This window comes from Sus scrofa, chromosome 13 (assembly GCF_054392235.1).
Source record: "Sus scrofa isolate SSC_HxYL_T2T_F1_AM1 chromosome 13, Sscrofa_HxYL_maternal_Yorkshire_Landrace_v2.0, whole genome shotgun sequence".
In the NCBI taxonomy this organism is placed as follows: domain Eukaryota; kingdom Metazoa; phylum Chordata; class Mammalia; order Artiodactyla; family Suidae; genus Sus; species Sus scrofa.
The window spans coordinates 25035486-25054864 of record NC_139395.1 but is presented as its reverse complement, the minus strand read 5'-3'; the positions used below and the strand labels follow the sequence as shown (position 1 = coordinate 25054864).

At 39.9% G+C, this 19379-nt stretch overlaps 1 protein-coding gene across 5 annotated transcripts in view; it reads right to left on the bottom strand.

The window, feature by feature from the left end:
* Positions 1-19379, bottom strand: part of UBE2E2 (ubiquitin conjugating enzyme E2 E2) — a 383225-nt gene that overhangs the window by 85825 nt on the left and 278021 nt on the right. For all 5 annotated transcript variants that reach the window (XR_014822495.1, XM_084987218.1, XM_021068634.2 and 2 more), the window contains 1 exon segment: positions 5756-5888. Coding sequence is in view for 4 of the 5 variants with exons in the window: in XM_084987218.1 (XP_084843344.1) it covers positions 5756-5888 (133 nt within the window). In the remaining variant the exon portion in view is untranslated.

Genomic DNA, 19379 nt, shown 5'->3' with positions numbered 1-19379 from the left:
AAAAAAAGTATGTCTGTACTGAAAAAGAAATACAGTATTAAAAAACTTGGTATAAGTCCTTTACCTCCTTGGTCAGGTGTATTCCCAGGTATTTGATTTTTGGGGGAGCAATTTTAAAAAGTATTGTATTTTTATATTCCTTTTCTAATATTTCATTGTTAGTATACAGAAATGCGACTGATTTCTGAATGTTAATCTTATACCCTGCTACTTTGCTGAATTTGTTGATCAGTTCAAATAGTTTTTGGGTTGAGTCCTTAGGGTTTTCTATATGTAGTGTCATGTCATCTGCATACAGTGACAGTTTTACCTCCTCTCTTGCTATTTGGATGCCTTTTATTTCTTTTGTTTGTCTGATTGCTGTGGCTAGGACTTTCAATACCATGTTGAGTAACAGTGGTGAGAGTGGACATCCTTGCCTTGTCCAGATTTTAGTGGGAAGGGTTTCAGCTTTTCTCCATTGGATATTATATTTGCTGTGTGTTTGTCATAAATGGCTTTGATTACGTTATGTTCCCTTTATACCCAACTTTGGTAAGAGTTTTTATTATGAATGGACGTTGGACTTTGTCAAATGCTTTCTCTGCATCTATGTTGGTGGGAATGTAAGCTGGTACAACTACTATGGAGAACAGTATGGAGATACCTTGGGAATCTATAGATAGAACTACCACATGACACAGCAATCCCACTCTTGGCCATATATCCAGACAAAACTTTCCTTAAAAAAGACACATGCACCTGCATGTTCCTTGCAGCTCTATTCACAAGAGCCAAGACAATGGAAACAACCCAAATGTCCATCGACAGATGACTGGATTAGGAAGATGTGGTATAATACACAATGGAATATTACTTAGCCATAAAAAAGAACGAAATAATGCCATTTGCAGCAATATGGATGGTACTAGAGACTCTCATACTGAGTGAAGTAAGTCAGAAAGAGAAAGACAAATACCATATGATATTGCTTATATCTGGAATCTTATATAAGGCACAAATGAACCTTTCCACAGAAAAGAAAATCATGGACTTGGAGAATAGACTTGTGTTGTCAAGGGGGAGGGGGAGGGAGAGGGAGTGGGGTGGTTTGGGAGCTTGGGGTTAATAGATACAAATTATTGCCTTTGGAAGGGATTAGCAATGAGATTCTGCTGTGTAGTGCTTGGAACTATGTCTAGTCACTTGTGATGGAGCATGATAATGTGTGAAAATACAATGTGTACATGTATGTGTAACTGGGTCACCATGCTGTACAGTAGAAAAAAATTGTATTGGGGAAATAACTATTAAAAAATAATAATAATATAAAAAAAAAGAAAAAAAAAACTTGGGGATATACCAGAGATTTACTATGGTTCTCTTTTCAGCCATGTAGGTATTATTCCTACATAAAGTTCCTCTAAACAGATATTTTCTCAGAGAAATAACGTAATAGGGAAGAACAAATCTCACTCCATTCAGATCTCTTCTTTTCCTGTGCTTAGTCATGTTGGTTCTGTACCTTTTGTAAAAGAATGTTGCCCATAGCCTGAAATATACATGACAGTCATTCTCAGGGCTCTGACCTTTGAAAATCCACTCATATAGAGATATAAAAAGTTGCAGAACAGAGAACAACGTCTGTTTTACTGGAGGTTTACAGGAACACAGTGACCTGACCTATGCAGACAGCTACAAGAACAATGGATTCTGACGCCAAGAAGTTTGCACCAACCAATCACACCCCTGCCTTACCTGGCCTTTTAAAGTGCTTTGCTGAAAACACTTGGAGGAGTTTGGGTTTTGGGGGCATAAGCAACCTGTTCTCCTGATTAGCCCTTTAATAAACCTTTTGTGTGTTGGGCACATAAGCTTGCATTTGGTAACAATAATGTTATCATTAGAGGCTAAATATCCAACTAAAGACTTGGCATCAGATACAATGACAATGTTATACAAACAAACATGCTGTATGTAGATTTAGCAAAAGAGGCATAAACATATTAATTAGATAAGAAAATCAATGTACTAAAAATTGTTCAGCGATTCAGCACTTGAAAGTACAACTAGTACCTGACTGATTTAAAACTAGTATACTAAGTTTTATGAACATTGCATATTTCATGAAAAATTTGCTTTGCTTTTTTTATTAGCATGCAGGTGGATTCTGGAAGAAGTGAGTGGAATAGCTTATCTAGGAGTATGAAAAGTTAGACACGAGTCTAGCTACAAAATGATGATGCTCCTGAGGCAGGGGAGGCATCCAGATCATGCCATTGCCCTTTACATGACATATTTGGGTGCTTTAATTTTAGTTTTTGTTTTTGCCACACGTGTAGCATATGCAAGTTCCTGGGCCAGGGGCTAGGGACTGAAGCTGAGCTGCAGCTGCAACCTGCCCCATAGTTGCAGCAATGCCAGATCCTTAACCCACTGCGCTGGGCTAGGGACTGAACTGGTGCCTTCACAGTGACCCAAACAGCTGCGGTTAGATTCTTAATCCACTGTGCCACAGAAGGAACTCCTGGATACATTAGTTTTTAAAGGTTCTGAGTCTGAGAGTTTAGGCAAAGGGAGCTCATGGAATCTCATCTTGTCGAGTAGGTTTTCGGTAGGTATTTGATAATGATGACACAGCAATCAGAGTTATCTGTGAGCCTCTGCTCTCACCAGCAGTTCTCTCTGACACCTACTGCTGCCCTGGCTCATTCTTCAGAGTGCTGGAAAATGCTGTATGAATCAAAATGTGTGGCTAAGCTTGTTGGAAAAGAGCAAAGGATGAAGGCAACAGAGAAATAAAAATAAGACTTAGCCCCAAATATGGTCTATTTAGAGTAATAGGAGAGAAAGGATGGGTGCGTTATTTCTAAATTATTAATCAGTCTTTGGTTTAGTTAACAGCTTTCGAGATACTTGCAAACTTTTCCCCTTCAGAGTAACACCTCGGTCTACAAAATCTAATTTCTAAAACTGGTAAATTTGGTGGTGGCAGTTGCTTTGAAAAATTTCCACAGGTTTCTACCAAATGTGCATTTAAACAGTAATTTGATTACCAAAGTTTGATTTTTTTCTTTGTCCTAACAGATTGCCTAAGCAAATTTATCTACTGGAGGGATTTAATTTTTTCTGGCAGTGTTCTTGACAGGTACTAATTCAGCTTTTGTCTTTGAACACTCCCAGTAGAGGAAGTCCAGTGTCAGAGTTACAGCTATTATTCAAAGGCAGACAGTCCAGCCATGGGTCAGATTTTCATCACACAGAGCTGAAATCTGCTTCCTTGGAACCAATACCCTCCTGCTTCTATTTTTGTCCTATCCAGCCATCCAGGATCAAGTCTAACCCCAACCCACACCAGTTTCTGAAACATCAGAGGACAGATATCACATTTCTCCTAAGTCCTGTTTTCCTAGTAAACATCTCCAGGGTAGCTATGTATAATTCAGTGGAAAGGACATAGTCCCTGGAGGCCGAGTTCAGTAGATTCCTGATTGGGTATTATTAGAAAACTTCTCTAAGCCTCCTCTAAGTTTCCTCTTCTGTGAAAGGGAACATCCCAGCCTTACCAGGGTGTTATGGAGGAGAGATGGGTTGGCACAGGGGGTGCCCAACACAGTGCTTGACCCAGTGAAGAAACTCAAGAATGCTAATAACTCTTTCCTTCCCCATCTTATTCCTGTTTGTCCTTCTGAAAACAAAGAGCTCAGAAGTGGATGAGGCTCCCCAGATACTGTACGACTGGTCCACAGCTGCAGACTTTGCCTGCAAATATCTCCCTAAGGCTTCAAGAACTTCAAGCTCTCATAGCATTTTACTGAGAAAAAATTGTTTATATGAAATTAAACGCATTGTTTATATGAAAATAAAGCAACACTCTTTTTCCTATCTTGTATCATGATTTCTTTTTGATCTTTCATAAAATACTACACATTAAGCTGCTGAAATTCCATCTTGTTTATTCTGGCCCATCTTCAAGTTCATTAAGGTGGCCTTTTTATTTATTTGTTTGTTTGTTTGTTTGTTTATTTTTGTCTTTTTGCTATTTCTTTGGGCCGCTCCCATGGCATATGGAGGTTCCCAGGCTAGGGGTTGAATCGGAGCTGTAGCCACCGGCCTACGCCAGAGCCATAGCAACGTGGGATCCGAGCTGCGTCTGCAACCTACACCACAGCTCATGGCAACACTGGATCCTTAACCCACTGAGCAAGGGCAGGGATCGAACCCTCAACCTCATGGTTCCTAGTCGGACTCGTTAACCACTGCGCCACGATGAGAACTCCAAGGTGGCCTTTTTAGAAACAGAATTCTTTTTTCTAACCTATCCATTTTCTCTTCTAGCTTGCTTTAATCTCCACAATGCTGTCATGAAGAACCTGGGTGAGCCCACACATTTTCCGAGGAAGATGTTTCATAGAACAGACAAGACCAGGCTTATAAGCAGCACAACTGCCTGGTCTGAGGGGCTGACAGAGGAAGGTCCTCATGTCACCAGCAGTGCAACACGTACCCCAGGTGATGGATGGTCTGGTCCAAAGTAGTAGGAAAAATATGAGGTTCCCACCCAGTAAAAGGAGAAAATAAGGATTAGTTAGTTATACTGTGGTTTCATCACTGAAAACTGACCAAACACAACCCTGGGTGCTGCCAGCCCTATCCACTTGGGGTAAAACATATTGTATAATGTTAATAAGAAACATGGGCTTTGGGGCTAGGTTTCCTGGGTTTAATTCTGAAACTTTGATTTGCAGGCCCTCTTATGATGGGTAAGTTACTCAGTTCCTCTGTGCATTGGTTTCCTATTTGGTTATTACTTTTTGCTTTGATACAAAAACAATATCCAAGCATCAATGGAAAGGAAGAAAGAAAGGAATAGAGAGGAAAATAAGAGGGGATGTGGGAGCGGGGGAGGGAAGCACAGGCAGTCATGCCGAAGGTCTAGGCTGAGTTCTGATTTTTAAACTCTTTACTCTGGCTGACAACTGAAAAAGGTTTTACTTCTCTCCATGTTGAGATGTGAAGGCAGGTCAAGTGAGAATTCTGTCTTGGTGGCCAACAGAAGCAATATCCTCAGCTCTTTTCTCTTCCCAAGTAGAGAATGAATTTAAACTCATCAAATGACTGACTTACACATAATAGAAAGTAATGTGAAGAATTCGTAAAGTATACAATCTTAAGTAAAAATTTGCCTATGTTCTGATTACACTGCATTCTTGCACTTTCTTCAATCATTTATGTATTACTTTTCATCAAGCCATCATTTTAATTAATAGACTACTATAAATTCTTCTTTCCTGAATTTTCCTGTTTTAAGTCTCTGTGGATCACATTTTTCATTCTAGAGCATGCAAACGTCATGCGAGCAGCTGAGCCATGGAGGCATCAAAACTCAAAGCTCATGGCAGGCAGCCCTGGGCCTGGCCTTGGTGGGGCTTCCTCATGCCTGGTCTGGTCCAGCCCAACCTCTCACTCCTACTTTCACCCATCACACACTGTCTTATGTTACATTAAAACATATGCCACAGAAAGGAGACATAAAAAAGGGTGAGAAAAAGCAATGAACTATGAGTAAAGGGCTGTGGTGAGGGAATAAACAATATTTTTTCACATTCTGTTTCCCTTTATGTACAAGCAGCCCTGGGAAGTTGTCTATGCTAACAGAACAGACATGCACTCCTAGACACGTGTACTGAAGAATATGTTTATCTCTCTATCTATATATATATATATATAAGCAACAAAATACATTGCTAAAAATGGATGAATACTTCATACTGACCTTAGGGGGTTTAAACGGATAGTCTGGTGAAAAGGTAATGTCAAGAAAGAACACCCCTCCTTCATAGACAGATCCTGGGGGTCCCAATATAGTTGACCTCCATTCATAAATGTTGTCTCCTTTGGGTCCAGCACTGAAATAAGACATACAAATGAAATGTGCTTAGAGATTATATGACGCTTGGAATTGAAAAAAGAATTTACTTATGGTAACAATAACTGAGCAATTTCATTAAAATACACCAAAGTCAACAGGTTACGTCTATATGATGATTTACTTCTCAATATCATAATATGCTGGTATTACCAAATAAAACAGAACCAAGAAGGTTCTGTTTTGCCTTCATCACCCAAAACCTATGAAACAAAAGATTCCATGGACCACAGACCAGAGGTAGGAGAATAAATGTTTAATAAAGGATAAAATTATTTCTGAGGTTCTGAGAAGGGTGATGTAGTCATAGAGTCAAAGAGATAAAATCTCAAAGCCAGACTGCTAGAGAGAAGAAAAAAAAAAAGTCTAATCCCTTTGTAAACTAAGAACACAAATGTGGTTCATGGAAACCAGTAAATGTTCATCATTCACAAGACTCAGCTCAAGTATCATATCCCATCTGAATCTTTTCTCTTTCCACTCAGATTCCTTGCCAAGGCCAATGCCCCCTTCCGCCCAACAACAACAACAACAACAACAACAACAAAATCTAGTGTGATATGTGGAAGAGGAGATGCATCATTTGGTTCTATACCTGTGTTTTGTAACTGCTTTTTCCATCCCTCCCGGGAAGTTCTTTGAGGAATAGATTCTGTCTTGTCCTTAGTGCCTAGTAAGTGCATGTTTGTTGGATGATGACAGTGGAGAGAAGCGAGAGAAGCCACATGGCCTCTAGCAGTAAATACATGTCCCCAGGTGCAGAGAAGCCCACTGAGGAAAATAAGGGCCACATGGGTCAACTGCTGAACTGCGTTAATTCCCCCAGGTTAGCAGAAGGCATAGTGAGATTAAATCTCAGCTCTCCAAAGTTCTTGCCACATCAAGCTAATACCTACATCTAGCAGCCAGAGTCCCCTCACTACCTGTGCTAAAGTGGGAATCCTTGTTAAGGCTTTTGGGAAGATCTTATTGCCAATGAAGATCTGTCTTCTATTCTCTTGTTATTTTGAAATTAGTTCATAGCTACAAAAAAATTATTGTTGGGCAGTATATCAAAAAAGAAGGCATCTTAACCATGACAAAGGAGGAAGAATATACAATATACAATTGGGAAAAGACAGCCTCTTCAATACATGATGCTGGGAAAACTGGACAACTACATGTAGAAGAACCAAACTGGTCTACCTTCTCATACCACATAGAAGATTAAACTCACAATGATTAAAAACTTAAATGTAAGACCTAAAACCATAACACTTCTAGAAGAAAACACAGGCAGTACACTCTCTGACACAGGTCTTAGCAATATTTTTTTGGCTATGTCTCCTCAGGTTAGGGAAACAATAGCAAAAATAAACAAATGGGACTACATCAAACTAAAAAGCTTTTTCCACAGTGAAGGAAACAATCAACAAAATGAAAAGGCAGCTTAACAAACAGGAGAGAGATGTGCAAATAATACATTTGATAAAGGGTTAATATCCAAAATATACAAAGAACTCTTACAACTTAACATAAAAAAACCATGCAACTTATTAAAGAATTGGCAGAGGACCTGAATAGATGTTTCTCTAAAGAAGACATACAGATAGCCAACAGGTGCATAAAAATATGATCAACATCACTAGCCATGAAATGCAAATCAAATCCACAAAGAGTTATCACGTCGCAGCTGTCAGAATGGCTATCATCAAAAATAAAACAATTAAGTGTTGGTGAGATATAAAAAAAGGGAGTCCTTATGCACTGCTGGTGGGAATGTAAACTGGTGCAGCCATTATGAAAAATAGTCTAAAGATTTCTCAAAAAATTTAAAATAGAACTACCATATGATCCAGTAATTCCACTTCTGTGTATTTATCCTAAGAAATGAAAACACTAATTTGAAAAGATACATACACCACAGTGTTCACTGCAACATTAGTTACAATAGTCAAGATATGAAAACAACTTAAGTGCCCACCAATAGGTGAATGGATAAAGAAGATGTGGTACACACACACACACACACACAAACACACATACACACACAGAGGAGTATTACTGAGCCATAGAAAAGAATGAAATCTTGACATTGGGGACAACGTGGATGGACCTTGGGGGTATTACATTAAGTGACGTAAGTCAGACAGAGAAAAGCAAATGTCGTATGAGTTCACACATATGTAGAATCTAAACAAAGAAACAAAAGAACATATGCAAGAAAAAAGAACAGATTCAGATACAGAGAACAGGTTGTTGCTGGGGGCGGGGGGGGGGAGGGTCAGTGGATGAGAGAAAAAGGTGAGGGAGACTAATAAGAGGTACAAACTTGCAGTTGTAAAATAAATGAGTCACAGGTATGAAATGTACAGTATGGGGAATACAGTCAATAATTACGTAATATTTTTATATGGTGACAGATAAAAAAGGAAAAAACACCAAAAAAGCATGCATCTTAACCAAGTTGGGATTATTTTGGGAATGTAAGGATAGTCTAATAACAGAAAATTATTAATGTAATTTACTTTTAGCACATTAAAGCAGGAAATATGACAGGTGCAAAAAAAAAGCACTTAGTAGGTTTTAATAATAGCTATTGATGATAAAAATTCCTAGAAAAATTAGAATAGTATGAAATTTCTCTAACCTGATAAAGAGCATATACCCAAAACCTCATAGCAACTATGTATTCAAGGGTAAAATAGTAAAAGCACACCCTTTAAAAATTGAGGGGCACCACACAAGGATGCCAACTATATCCGTTTCTAGTCATTACTGTGCCAGAACACATATTCATCGAGGTATGAAAGATGCAAAGAAAAAACAAAAGGTTTATGGACTGGGATGGGAGAAATAAAACTGTTAACAGCATTTGCTGTATTTACGTATACAGAAAAAACTCCACAAATTTATTTACAATTCATTAAATTTAATAAAAGCTTATAGTAAACTAGGTGGATATAAGATCAAAAGGCCAATATCAATTGCACATCAACACACCAACAAATTAGAAAATGTATTTTATTATCATTATTATTTTATTATCATTATTATTTTGGCTGCATCTGCAGCAAGCGGAAGTTCCCAGGCCAGAGACTGAACCTGAGCCACAGCAATGACAAGGCCAAATCCTTAACTGCTAGGCCACCAGGGAACTCTAGAAAATGCATTTTAAAATATCTTTTATAGGAGTTCCTGCTGTGGGAGCGGCCCTAGAAAAGGCAAAAAGACCAATAAATAAATAAATAAATAAGTAAATAAATAAAATATCTTTTATAAGTCTTAAAAATATAAGGAACCTATGAATGGACTTCATGAAAAACATAAGATTTTTAGATAAAATTGTGAAACATATTGAAATACTCAAGAAAATTACAAAGGAAGACATCAAGTTTACAGGCAGGGCGACAGTTTCCTGGGGATGTCAGTTTCTCCCAAATTGATCCAATGGAATTCTAATCAAAAGTTCAACCATTTTTTATTTTTATTTTTTGTCTTTTTAGGGCTGCATCTGAAGCATATGGAAATTCCAAGGCTAGAGGTTGAACTGGAGCTGTGGCCGCTGGCCACAGCAATATGGGATCCGAGCCGTGTCTGTGACCTACACCACAGCTCACAGCAACCCTGGATCCTTAACCTACTGTGCGAGGCCAGGGATCGAACCAGAGTCCTCATGGATACTAGTCAGTTTTCTTACTGCTGAGCCACAATGGGAACTCTTCAACTGTTTTTTAAAAAATGAAATTTGACAAGTTGATTCTATTTCTTTTTTTTTTTTTTTTTGTCTTTTCTAGGGCCACTCCCATGGCATATGGAGGTTCCCAGGCTAGGGGTCGAATCGGAGCTGTAGCCACCGGCCTACGCCAGAGCCACAGCAACCTGGGATCCGAGCTTCATCTGCAACCTACACCACAGCTCATGGCAATGACGGGTCCTTAACCCACTGAGCAAGGGCAGGGATCGAACCCTCAACCTCATGGTTCCTAGTCGGATTCGTTAACCACTGCGCCACGATGGGAACACCTGACAAGTTGATTCTAAAATGTGTTTGGGGGACAAAGAAGCTCTTCAAACTTTTCCATGAATATATGAAAAATATATCAGAACTGATGGAGCTAAGAAAACAGTTTTGCATTTGGACAATAGGGAAACTAGATTTCTATCTCAATAAATATGTAAGTCTCTATTGCAGATGGATTAAGCACTTACATGCAAAAGTCAAAAGTTTTATTAGAGTTTGGCTAAAGAGAGTAACAAGGCAAGCCATAAACTAAGAAAAGATGTTTGGACCACACAAAATTGATAAAAGTCTAGTGTCCAGAATATACAAATTCCTGTCAACCAATAAGAAAAAGATTAATGGCCTACGGCAAACGACACAGATAGGCATTTCCAAAAAGAGGAAATATGAATAGCAATGACCATCTGAAAAATGTTCACTCTCATTAAAATCAGGGAAATGCAGCTTAAAATTGCAATTCAATGCTATTTTACAAAATATATAGGCAAAACCAAATGCCCGACAAAACCAAATGTTGATGAAGACGTGGAAAATCAAGAACACCTATTCATTTCTGATGAGTGTGTCAATCAGGACAAAAATGTGGACTTCCCTAGTTCAGTTGAATGTATATCCTCCTAGTACAAGGGAATTGCATTCCTAGGTACACACCCCAGAAACTTTTTACACATGTACAATCATGTTCATGGAAGCACCATTTGAAATAGCAAAATTAGAAACACAAATGTCCACTGCAAGAAAAATGTATAAATTGACTAAAGGAATATTACACAGCAGTGGAAATATATTGATTAACACTGCATGATAAATCTTTTAAAAAATTTATTGAAGTATAGTTCATTTACAGTCCTGTGTTAATTTCCACAGTATAGCATGGCAATTCAGTTATACACATATATAATTCTTTTTCATACTCTTTTCCATTATGGTTTATCACAGTTCCCTGTGCTATATGATGGGACCTTTTTGTTTATCCATCCTATAAATAATAGTTTGTACCTGCTAATCCCAAACTCCCAATCCATCTCTCCCCAACCTGCCTTACCCTTAGCAACCAGAAGTCTATTCTCTATGTCTGGGAGTCTGTTTCTACTTTGTACGTGTAACACTGATGAATCCTAAAAATTATCATTTTGCACAAAAATGGAAATCTAAAAGGAATATATATGGTATGAACCTATTTCTACAAAGTAAAAAATAAAGAAGAAAATAAATCATTTTATTTTATTTAAAATAAATTATTAACGGACATATACAAAAAGCTCCAGAGTAGTTTTCTGAGTAGAATCAGAGGCTGGAGAAGCAGTGCGCAGAAGCTCAATGGCTCTAGTGATGTTCTATTTCTCAGGATGTGTGGCGGATTCAGGAGCTGTTTTATTTCTAGGCTGCATAATGTACTTAGGTGTTAGACATCTTCTTATATATGTATCAAACTTTCCTATTAAAGTATGCCAAAAAATCTACCAAAGTGCTAGGTGAGAACAATAAGTCACAGCATATGTTCTGTGTGATCCTACTATAAACTAGAAACATAAAACAATATTTTACATAATTTATGGATACAGATCTATGTCAACATCTTTTAACAAATGAACTGGAAGAGCTCCCTAGTGTCTCAGTGGGCTAAGGATACAGTGTTGTCACTGCTGTGGCTCTGGTCACTGCTGTGGTGTGGGTTCTATCCGTGGCCTGGGAATTTCTGCATGCTGCAGGTGTGGCCAAAAAGAAAAAGAAAGAAAGCAAAGAAATGAACTGGAAAAATATATCTAAATTCATGTTGGTAGCTGTGCAAGGTACAGGGCGAGCTGGAGGAGGTGATGGGAGGAAACAGATCAGAAGACAGGGATTGAAAGAGAGCTCAATTTTATTCCTAGGGATTTGATCTTTCTTATTTAAAAAAGATACAGTAAAAAAAAAAAAAAATCACAGTGAGTCAAGTTTATACCAAGGACTATAATACGCTGAAAAGTGTGGTACAAGGGACCCGGATCCAGCCTTCCTGCCCCACCTGTCCACTGATCCCCACCTCCTGAAGTGGATGGTGAGGTACAGACTGAACATTCAGGCCAGATGATAACGAAACTTTGCCAACAACAGCACCTTGTTGCTAGACAAGCTCATGCATTCAGATGAATAATACACATGGTTACATCCTGAGCTATAATCAACCCCAATATGAATAGGTTTATTAGAAGCAAGAGCTTAAAAGTAAATTATAGGTTTCTAGTTACAACATTACTTCAAGGCAGATGAAGAAAATTAGTTTAAAAAATATACACAGGAGGAGTTCCCGTTGTGGCTCAGTGGTAACGAACCTGACTAATGTGTACGAAGATGTGGGTCTGATCCCTGGCCTCGCTCAGTGGGTTAAGGATCTGGCATTGCTGTGGCTGTGGCTGGCAGCTACAGCTCTGATTAGACCCCTAGCCTGGGAACTTCTATACACTGCGGGTGTGCCCCTAAGAAGAAAAAGAAAAAAAAAAAAAAACCCCACACATAGGAAAACACAGCTATGAAACAATGTGAAGAAATGCATGTCCCAAGTATGAAGACAGAATTTATCAGTGACTTTGGGAAATTTTAAGATGTTTTTTCAAAAATGGAAATCACAGTTAGTTATACAATTAAGGAGTCACCAAATCGTGCCACCAAAGAAGGAGCTCTGAAGTAGAGGGCAGGAGATACTTCACAAAGTAGGTAGTATCTGCAAAAAACATATATTTAACTTGTGCCCATTCCAAGTTTTATTTGGCTTTCAGTCAGAACTCCAAATTTTATTGCTTCTTTGAAGTCAGTGAGCTGTCTATGCACTTATTAACTGTGGATTAAATAATAGTTAGTAGTATCACTCTGAGTTGGTTCATGCTACCAAAATGTATCTTTTTGCAAAAATACTAGTAGTAACAAACTATCTGAAAAGCAGAATGGTGTTTTGAAATGCATTTAAAACTAATATTATTTCCTTAATATTCATATTGAGTCTTAGCAATCTGGCTACCACCATCATCTTAGAAATGACCTATTTGTACCACTTATAATCCCAAGCTGATAGCAGTAGTCCCTGAACTACACGGCCTTCTGCCCCACTCTCATTTTAACATGTTCCAGTTGAGAAGCTCTGGGCGTAAAAGTCCAAAACCGTGTTGGACAATATGGTGGCCACGTAGCCACTGAGCACTTGAAATGTAGCTAGTTCAAAATAAGATGTGCTATCATGAAAAGGTGTTCAACATCACTAATTTCCAGGGAAATGAAAATCAAAACCAAATGAGATATCACCTCACACCTATCAGAATGGCTCTCAACAAAAAGAAAACACTTAACAAATGTTGGCAAGGATGTGGAGAAAAGGGAACTCATGTGCACTGTTGGTGAGAAGGTAAACTGGTTCAGCCACTATGGAAAACAGAATGGAGGTTCCTCAAAAACTAAAAATGAGGAGTTCCCATCGTGGCGCAGTGGTTAACGAATCCGACTAGGAACCATGAGGTTGCGGGTTCAGTCCCTGCCCTTGCTCAGTGGGTTAACGATCCGGCGTTGCCGTGAGCTGTGGTGTAGGTTGCAGACACGGCTCGGATCCCAGGTTGCTGTGGCTCTGGCGTAGGCTGGTGGCTACGGCTCCGATTCAACCCCTAGCCTGGGAACCTCCATATGCCGCGGGAGCGGCCCAAGAAATAGCAACAACAACAACAAAAGACAAAAACAAACAAACAAACAAAAAAACTAAAAATGAACTGCCACATGACACAGTAACTCCACTCCCGGGTATATACATTAAAAAAACAACAACCCGAAAAAACACTAGTTTGAAAAGATACACACACCCCAGTGTTCACTGTAGCATTAGTTACAATAGCCAAAATGTGGAAGCAACCCAATGGATAAGGAGATGTGATGCGCGCATGTGAACACACACACACACACACACACACACACACACACACACACACACACACACACACACACACAGGAATACTACTCAGCCATGTAAAAGAATGAAATTTTACCATTTGCAGCAAACGGATGGACCGGGGGGGGCATTACACTAAGTGAAATAAGTCAGAGAAAAACAAATACTGTATGATATTACTTACATGTGGAATCTAAATACAGACTAGTGAATAGACCAAAAAAGAAGCAGACTCACTTATATAGAGAACAAACTAGAGGTTACCAGTGGGGGGAGGGGCAATATGTGGGTGGAGTTGGGGGAGGTACAAACTATTAAGTATAAGATAGGCTCAGGGATGTATTGTACAACATGAGGAATATAGCCAATATTTGCAATAACTGTAAGTGGAAAATAACCTTTAGAAAATGTATAAAAATTTTTAAAAATTTAAAAAGAATACATTGCATACCACAGGGAATATAGCCACTATTTTATAATAACTATACATGAAGTATAGCCTTTAAAAATTGTGAATCACCATGTCATACACCTGAAACTTTAATATTATATATCAATTATACCTCAATTAAAAAAGGAAAAAAAAAAGAATTTACAGTGCAAGAAAAAGACTTTGTAATACCAGAAAAAAAATTAAGATGTGCCGTGAATGTAAAATACATACCACATTTTAGTGACAAAGTAAAGAAAGCAAAATGTGTCAAAATTTTTGTTAGGCACATGTTGAAATAATATTTGAGGTATACTGGGCCAAAAATTTACTAAAATTAACTTCATCTACTTTTAAAATGTGGCTACTAAAAAATGTTAAGTTATACATGTGCTCACAGGATATTTCTATTCAACAGAGCCGTTTCGGAGCAGCACCGTCCAATCAACCTTTCCGTGATAATGGAAATCTTCCCGTTCTTATTCTTATCTGATACGACAACCACAAGCTACAAGTGGCCATTTGGCACGTGAAATGAGGCTGATGAGAATGAGGAAGTGGATTTTCCATCTCATTTATTTTTAATGAATTTAAATCCAAAGAGCTCCATGTGGCTAATGGTCACATACACTTGACAGTGAAGATCCATAATGACCAGATTTTTTTTTTAATATGGCAGAGTTATTTCAGACTATACAAAATGGAATTAGAGGCTTTCATTTATTTTGGACCAAAAAAGTGAAAAGCACATGCTGCAGTCTGTCTTCTACTTTTAATGATTACTTCTGTCTTAAACTGATCAAACGAAAGTTGGTGTGAGAGGACATCTACAGTACAGAGCAGTTGTGATGCCCCAGGACAGGCTCACAGCCATGTTTGCCTGTCTCAGTCCTAGCCCTGCACTGAGCACCTACATGACCCTGGGTCAATGTGTCCTCTCTCAGTGTCTTAGTTTTCTCATCTGCAAAATGGGGCCATTCCAGCACCAACCTGGTGGAGCAATTTTGAAGTTTTAGTAGAACTGTACTCACAAAGCCTGGAAAATGGGACCTCTAAGGGCCCAAAGAGTGAGCCTCCAAATGTTAGCTGCTACTGTGGTGGTGTCTGTGGAAGGTACAGGTGTTCTCCAGCACACTCAAAAGGTTAATTGCCCGGTGGTTTTTTGTTTTTTTGTTTTTTGTTTGGTCTTTTTAGGGCCAAACCTGTGGTATATGGAGGTTCCCAGGCTAGGGGTCGAATCAGGGCTGTAGCTGCCGGCCTACATCACAGCCACAGCAACGTGGGATCTGAGCCGCATCTTTGACCTACACCACAGCTCACAGCAACGCCAGATCCTTAACCCCCTGAGTGAGGCCAGGGATCAAACCTGCGTCTTCATGGATGCCAGTCAGATTTGTTCCTCCTGAGCCACGATGAGAATTCCTGCCTGGTGGTTTTTAACAGAAGTTTCAAGATCCTAGGAGTAGAAAACAGGGGACCACGACCTGTGCACAACTAATGGTAATCCCGGTGTTCCCTGGTGGCCAAGCAGTTAAGGACCTGGCATTGTCACTGCTATGGTGCGGGTTCAACCCCTGGCCCAGGAACTTCTGCATGCCCTGGATACAGCACTCCCCCCCCCAAAAAAAGAAAAGGAACTCCTCCTCCCTACCTCGCAACCTAGTCTTAACGTTTTATACAGAAGAAAAATCAACACAGTCAAGTTAAATTTCAAAATAAAATGAAATTTAATAAATCTATTCAAATGTAAATATCAGTTCACAAATTACAAACTAGTTGAATGGCCCAAGTTGCAGCTTAGAGGAAGTCTTTTTAGAGAACCAGCATTATAGGCTGTGTTCAGCTTTCCAAGCTGCCGTCTACAGTGGAAGAACTCATATGTATATGAAATATTTCACATTTACAATAAAAATAATGAAAAGGATCAAGTGCTTGATGTCTTTATTTAAGATCCTAAGATGCTTTATATATATCTGAATACTTTCAATGTGCTGTGCCACAGTTGTGACTCTAAGACCAAGAGTTTTTAGTTGTGCTTACTGCCTTTTCATTGACTGCTGACTCCGAGACAGGTAAGAGGAAGGATGCCCGGGCAAGGCTGGGTTCCTGGCTCCCCAGGACAAGGGATCTGTCTCTGAGAGAATCTCTGACCTGAAATCGACAAGGACAGGATGGTGAGGGGAACCTGGGACAAGGGGCTTCTCAGGAACCCTGGCAATCCCTGCTTCTATGTCAGACTCCACTGAGCTGACTTCAGCCCTTCCACCAGGGAAGCACACTGTCCACGCACAGATGACATGCTGCACTGATGTCCAAAGTCCCTCTGGAAGTAAACTGCTGCAGGAATTTTGAGCTTCTGGGATTTTGACACAATATGTTTCTCTAGTATCAGACTGGAAGGAAAGGGGAGTTCCTGGTTCCCATGCCTTAAAAGAAAATATAAAGGCAAGGCTCAGATCAATTGCAGATAAGGATAGAAAGAAAGGCAGTTGAAGAGGGGAAATACCACAAAACTGACTGAATGAAATGAGAAAAAAACATGTGGGGGTGGGGAGATTTAAGGGGGGAAATGTTTTCAGTATCCTCAAGGCCATACTCTGACCTATTTGTTGCTAAACCCAACAGCACTTTTCATCTGTATTTTATGAAAAATCTCTGCAGCTTCCATCCCGATTCCTGAAAACTCTTCCCTAGTTATCGCTCCAGGAGTCTCCCTCTGAAAGGGTGAGTCCTCTGTCCTCATCAATGACACTTCCTTCACGTCTGTCCCCCCAGGGGCTCTACCCTGAGCCACCTTGTTTTCTCACCTTCCATCTGGGGAATCTCTTATCTACCTTGCACAAGCAACCTACCAAATATGGGTGGACTCTCTAACCAGGCCAGAAACCTGAGACTCAACCTGAACCATGCTTCCTCCTTCTCTTCTCCTCTAAGTTCCTCAAAGTCCATAATTTCTTCATCATTTGTCTACTAGCTACATCTGCTCTTAGATGATGACAGCATTCCTCATCCCCAGTTTTATTTTCCTAGAATCCATTCACCAAAGTGCAGATAGGGCAATCTCCAGAAAGCCTTTTATTATTTATTTATTTATTTATTATTTTGCTTTTTACTGTCGTACCCGCGGCATATGGGAGTTCCCGGGGTAGCGGTCTAATTGGAGCTACAGCTGCAGGCCTATGCCACAGCCACAGTAACATGGGATCCAAGCTGTGTTTGTGATCTACACCACAGCTCACAGCAACGCTGGATCCTTAACCCACTGAGTGAGGCGTGGGATCGAACCTGCAACCTCATGGATCCTAGTCAAGTTCGTTAACCACTGAGCCACGAAGGTAACTCCTCCTATTTTTAAATTTTACTTTAGGGCCACACCTGCGGCATATGGAGGTTCTCAGGCTAGGGACTGAATTGGAGCTGTAGCCACCAGCCTACACCACAGCCACAGCAACACGGGACCTGAGCCGTGTCTGCAAACTACACTGGATTCTTAACCCACTGAGCAAGGCCAGGAATGGAACCTGTGTCCTCATGGATGGTAGTCAGATTCATTTCTGCTGAGCCACAACTGGAACTCCCAGAAAACCTTTTAAATGGGATCCTGTTTCCCTGCTTCTTAGTAACTTCAAGATCAAGCCCTGACTCCTTTGTAGTGTACAAACCCATCCGTAAGGATCTGGCTTCTGCTTACATCTCTGGCCTGATCCTTTTTGCACTCCCTTCTTTTCCAACCCCACCTGCCAATCATACCAGAATCACTTGGAGAACCACCACCAGGGCTGAGCTCTTGTTTTTTTTTTTGGCCATGCCTGTGGCATCTGGAAGTTGCAGGGCCAGGGATCAAACCCAAGCCACAACAGTGACCTGAGCCTGCAAGGCCACCAGGGAACTCCTTTTCCTTGGCTTGTGGATAAGCTGCTGTGTAGGTCTCACCTTTCTATTCGTCTTTTAGGTCTTAACTTGAGTGTTGAGAAAACAAGCCAGGATGCAGCTCTTGAGAGGACAAATGGAGAATGGTACTTCACAAATCCCTGACAGTCCCTGTGTTTGTACTCAGTACCTTTTTTTCTAAAAGACCAATACCGTCAAGGTCTACCATAACAGCTAAGCAAGTCAGGATACAGTGATGCTGATAGAAAAGACCCATCATGTAAGCAGAACTGGGCTGTTATTATTCCTGCCTTCATACAGTTTCTCTCCAGCCCATAAGAGTCTGGTTCTTATTCTTGAACTATGCCAAAATTCAGAATTACTTTATACTTTTTGTCAATCAGTGCTTAATAAATGGGAAGGATCTTTATCCTCAATCCCACCTTCCAGATCTGAGATGCAAGGATGAAAAAAAAAAAATTCATTTGACTACAGGTATCTTTTACCAAGTCTTAAAGTCGCTACTGTCATCTACTTTGGACACCGTGTTAACAGTTAACAACCCAGCAGAGAGGAAGAAACAGGAAGACAAGAGAATTTTAAACACAAAATAATTACTGCTTAAGAACCACAACACTTCCTTTTCCCGGGGAAGGCAGCAGCTAGCAAGATAGTATGCCTAGTCATAAACTTAACCTTCTAGAAGTTACAGAGGTAGCCAGACACTCTCAATTAAACTCATGACATCTTAGCTGTCCTTTCTTCCTTCCATATTACATAATACAGGAGCATGTGCATAGGCGTATGGGTTTAGTTTCCCCAATATGTGATATACTGCAGTGAGCAAACAACTTTGCAACAGATGTTAAAAAAAAAACCTTTTTTGTCTTTTGAGGGCTACACCTGAGGCACATGGAAGTTCCAAGTCTAGGGACTGAATGAGAGCTGCAGCTGCCAGCCTGCATCACAGCCACAGCAACGTGGGATCCAAGCTGCAGCAGTGACCTATGCCACAGCTTGAGGCAATACCAGATTCTTAACTCGCTGTGCAAGGCCAGGGACCGAACCTGCAACTTCATGGATACTAGTCAGGTTCTTAACCCGCAGAGCCACAATGGGAACTCCCAGATGTAAAATTTTAAGAGACATAACTGCAAATTAGTGAGCAGAGAGAAGCAGAGAAGCAGGAAGGAAGGCATCAGGAAAAACTGTATTTTCCTTTTTTTCTTCTAAGCTACATTTTTGTAAGACGCACTCA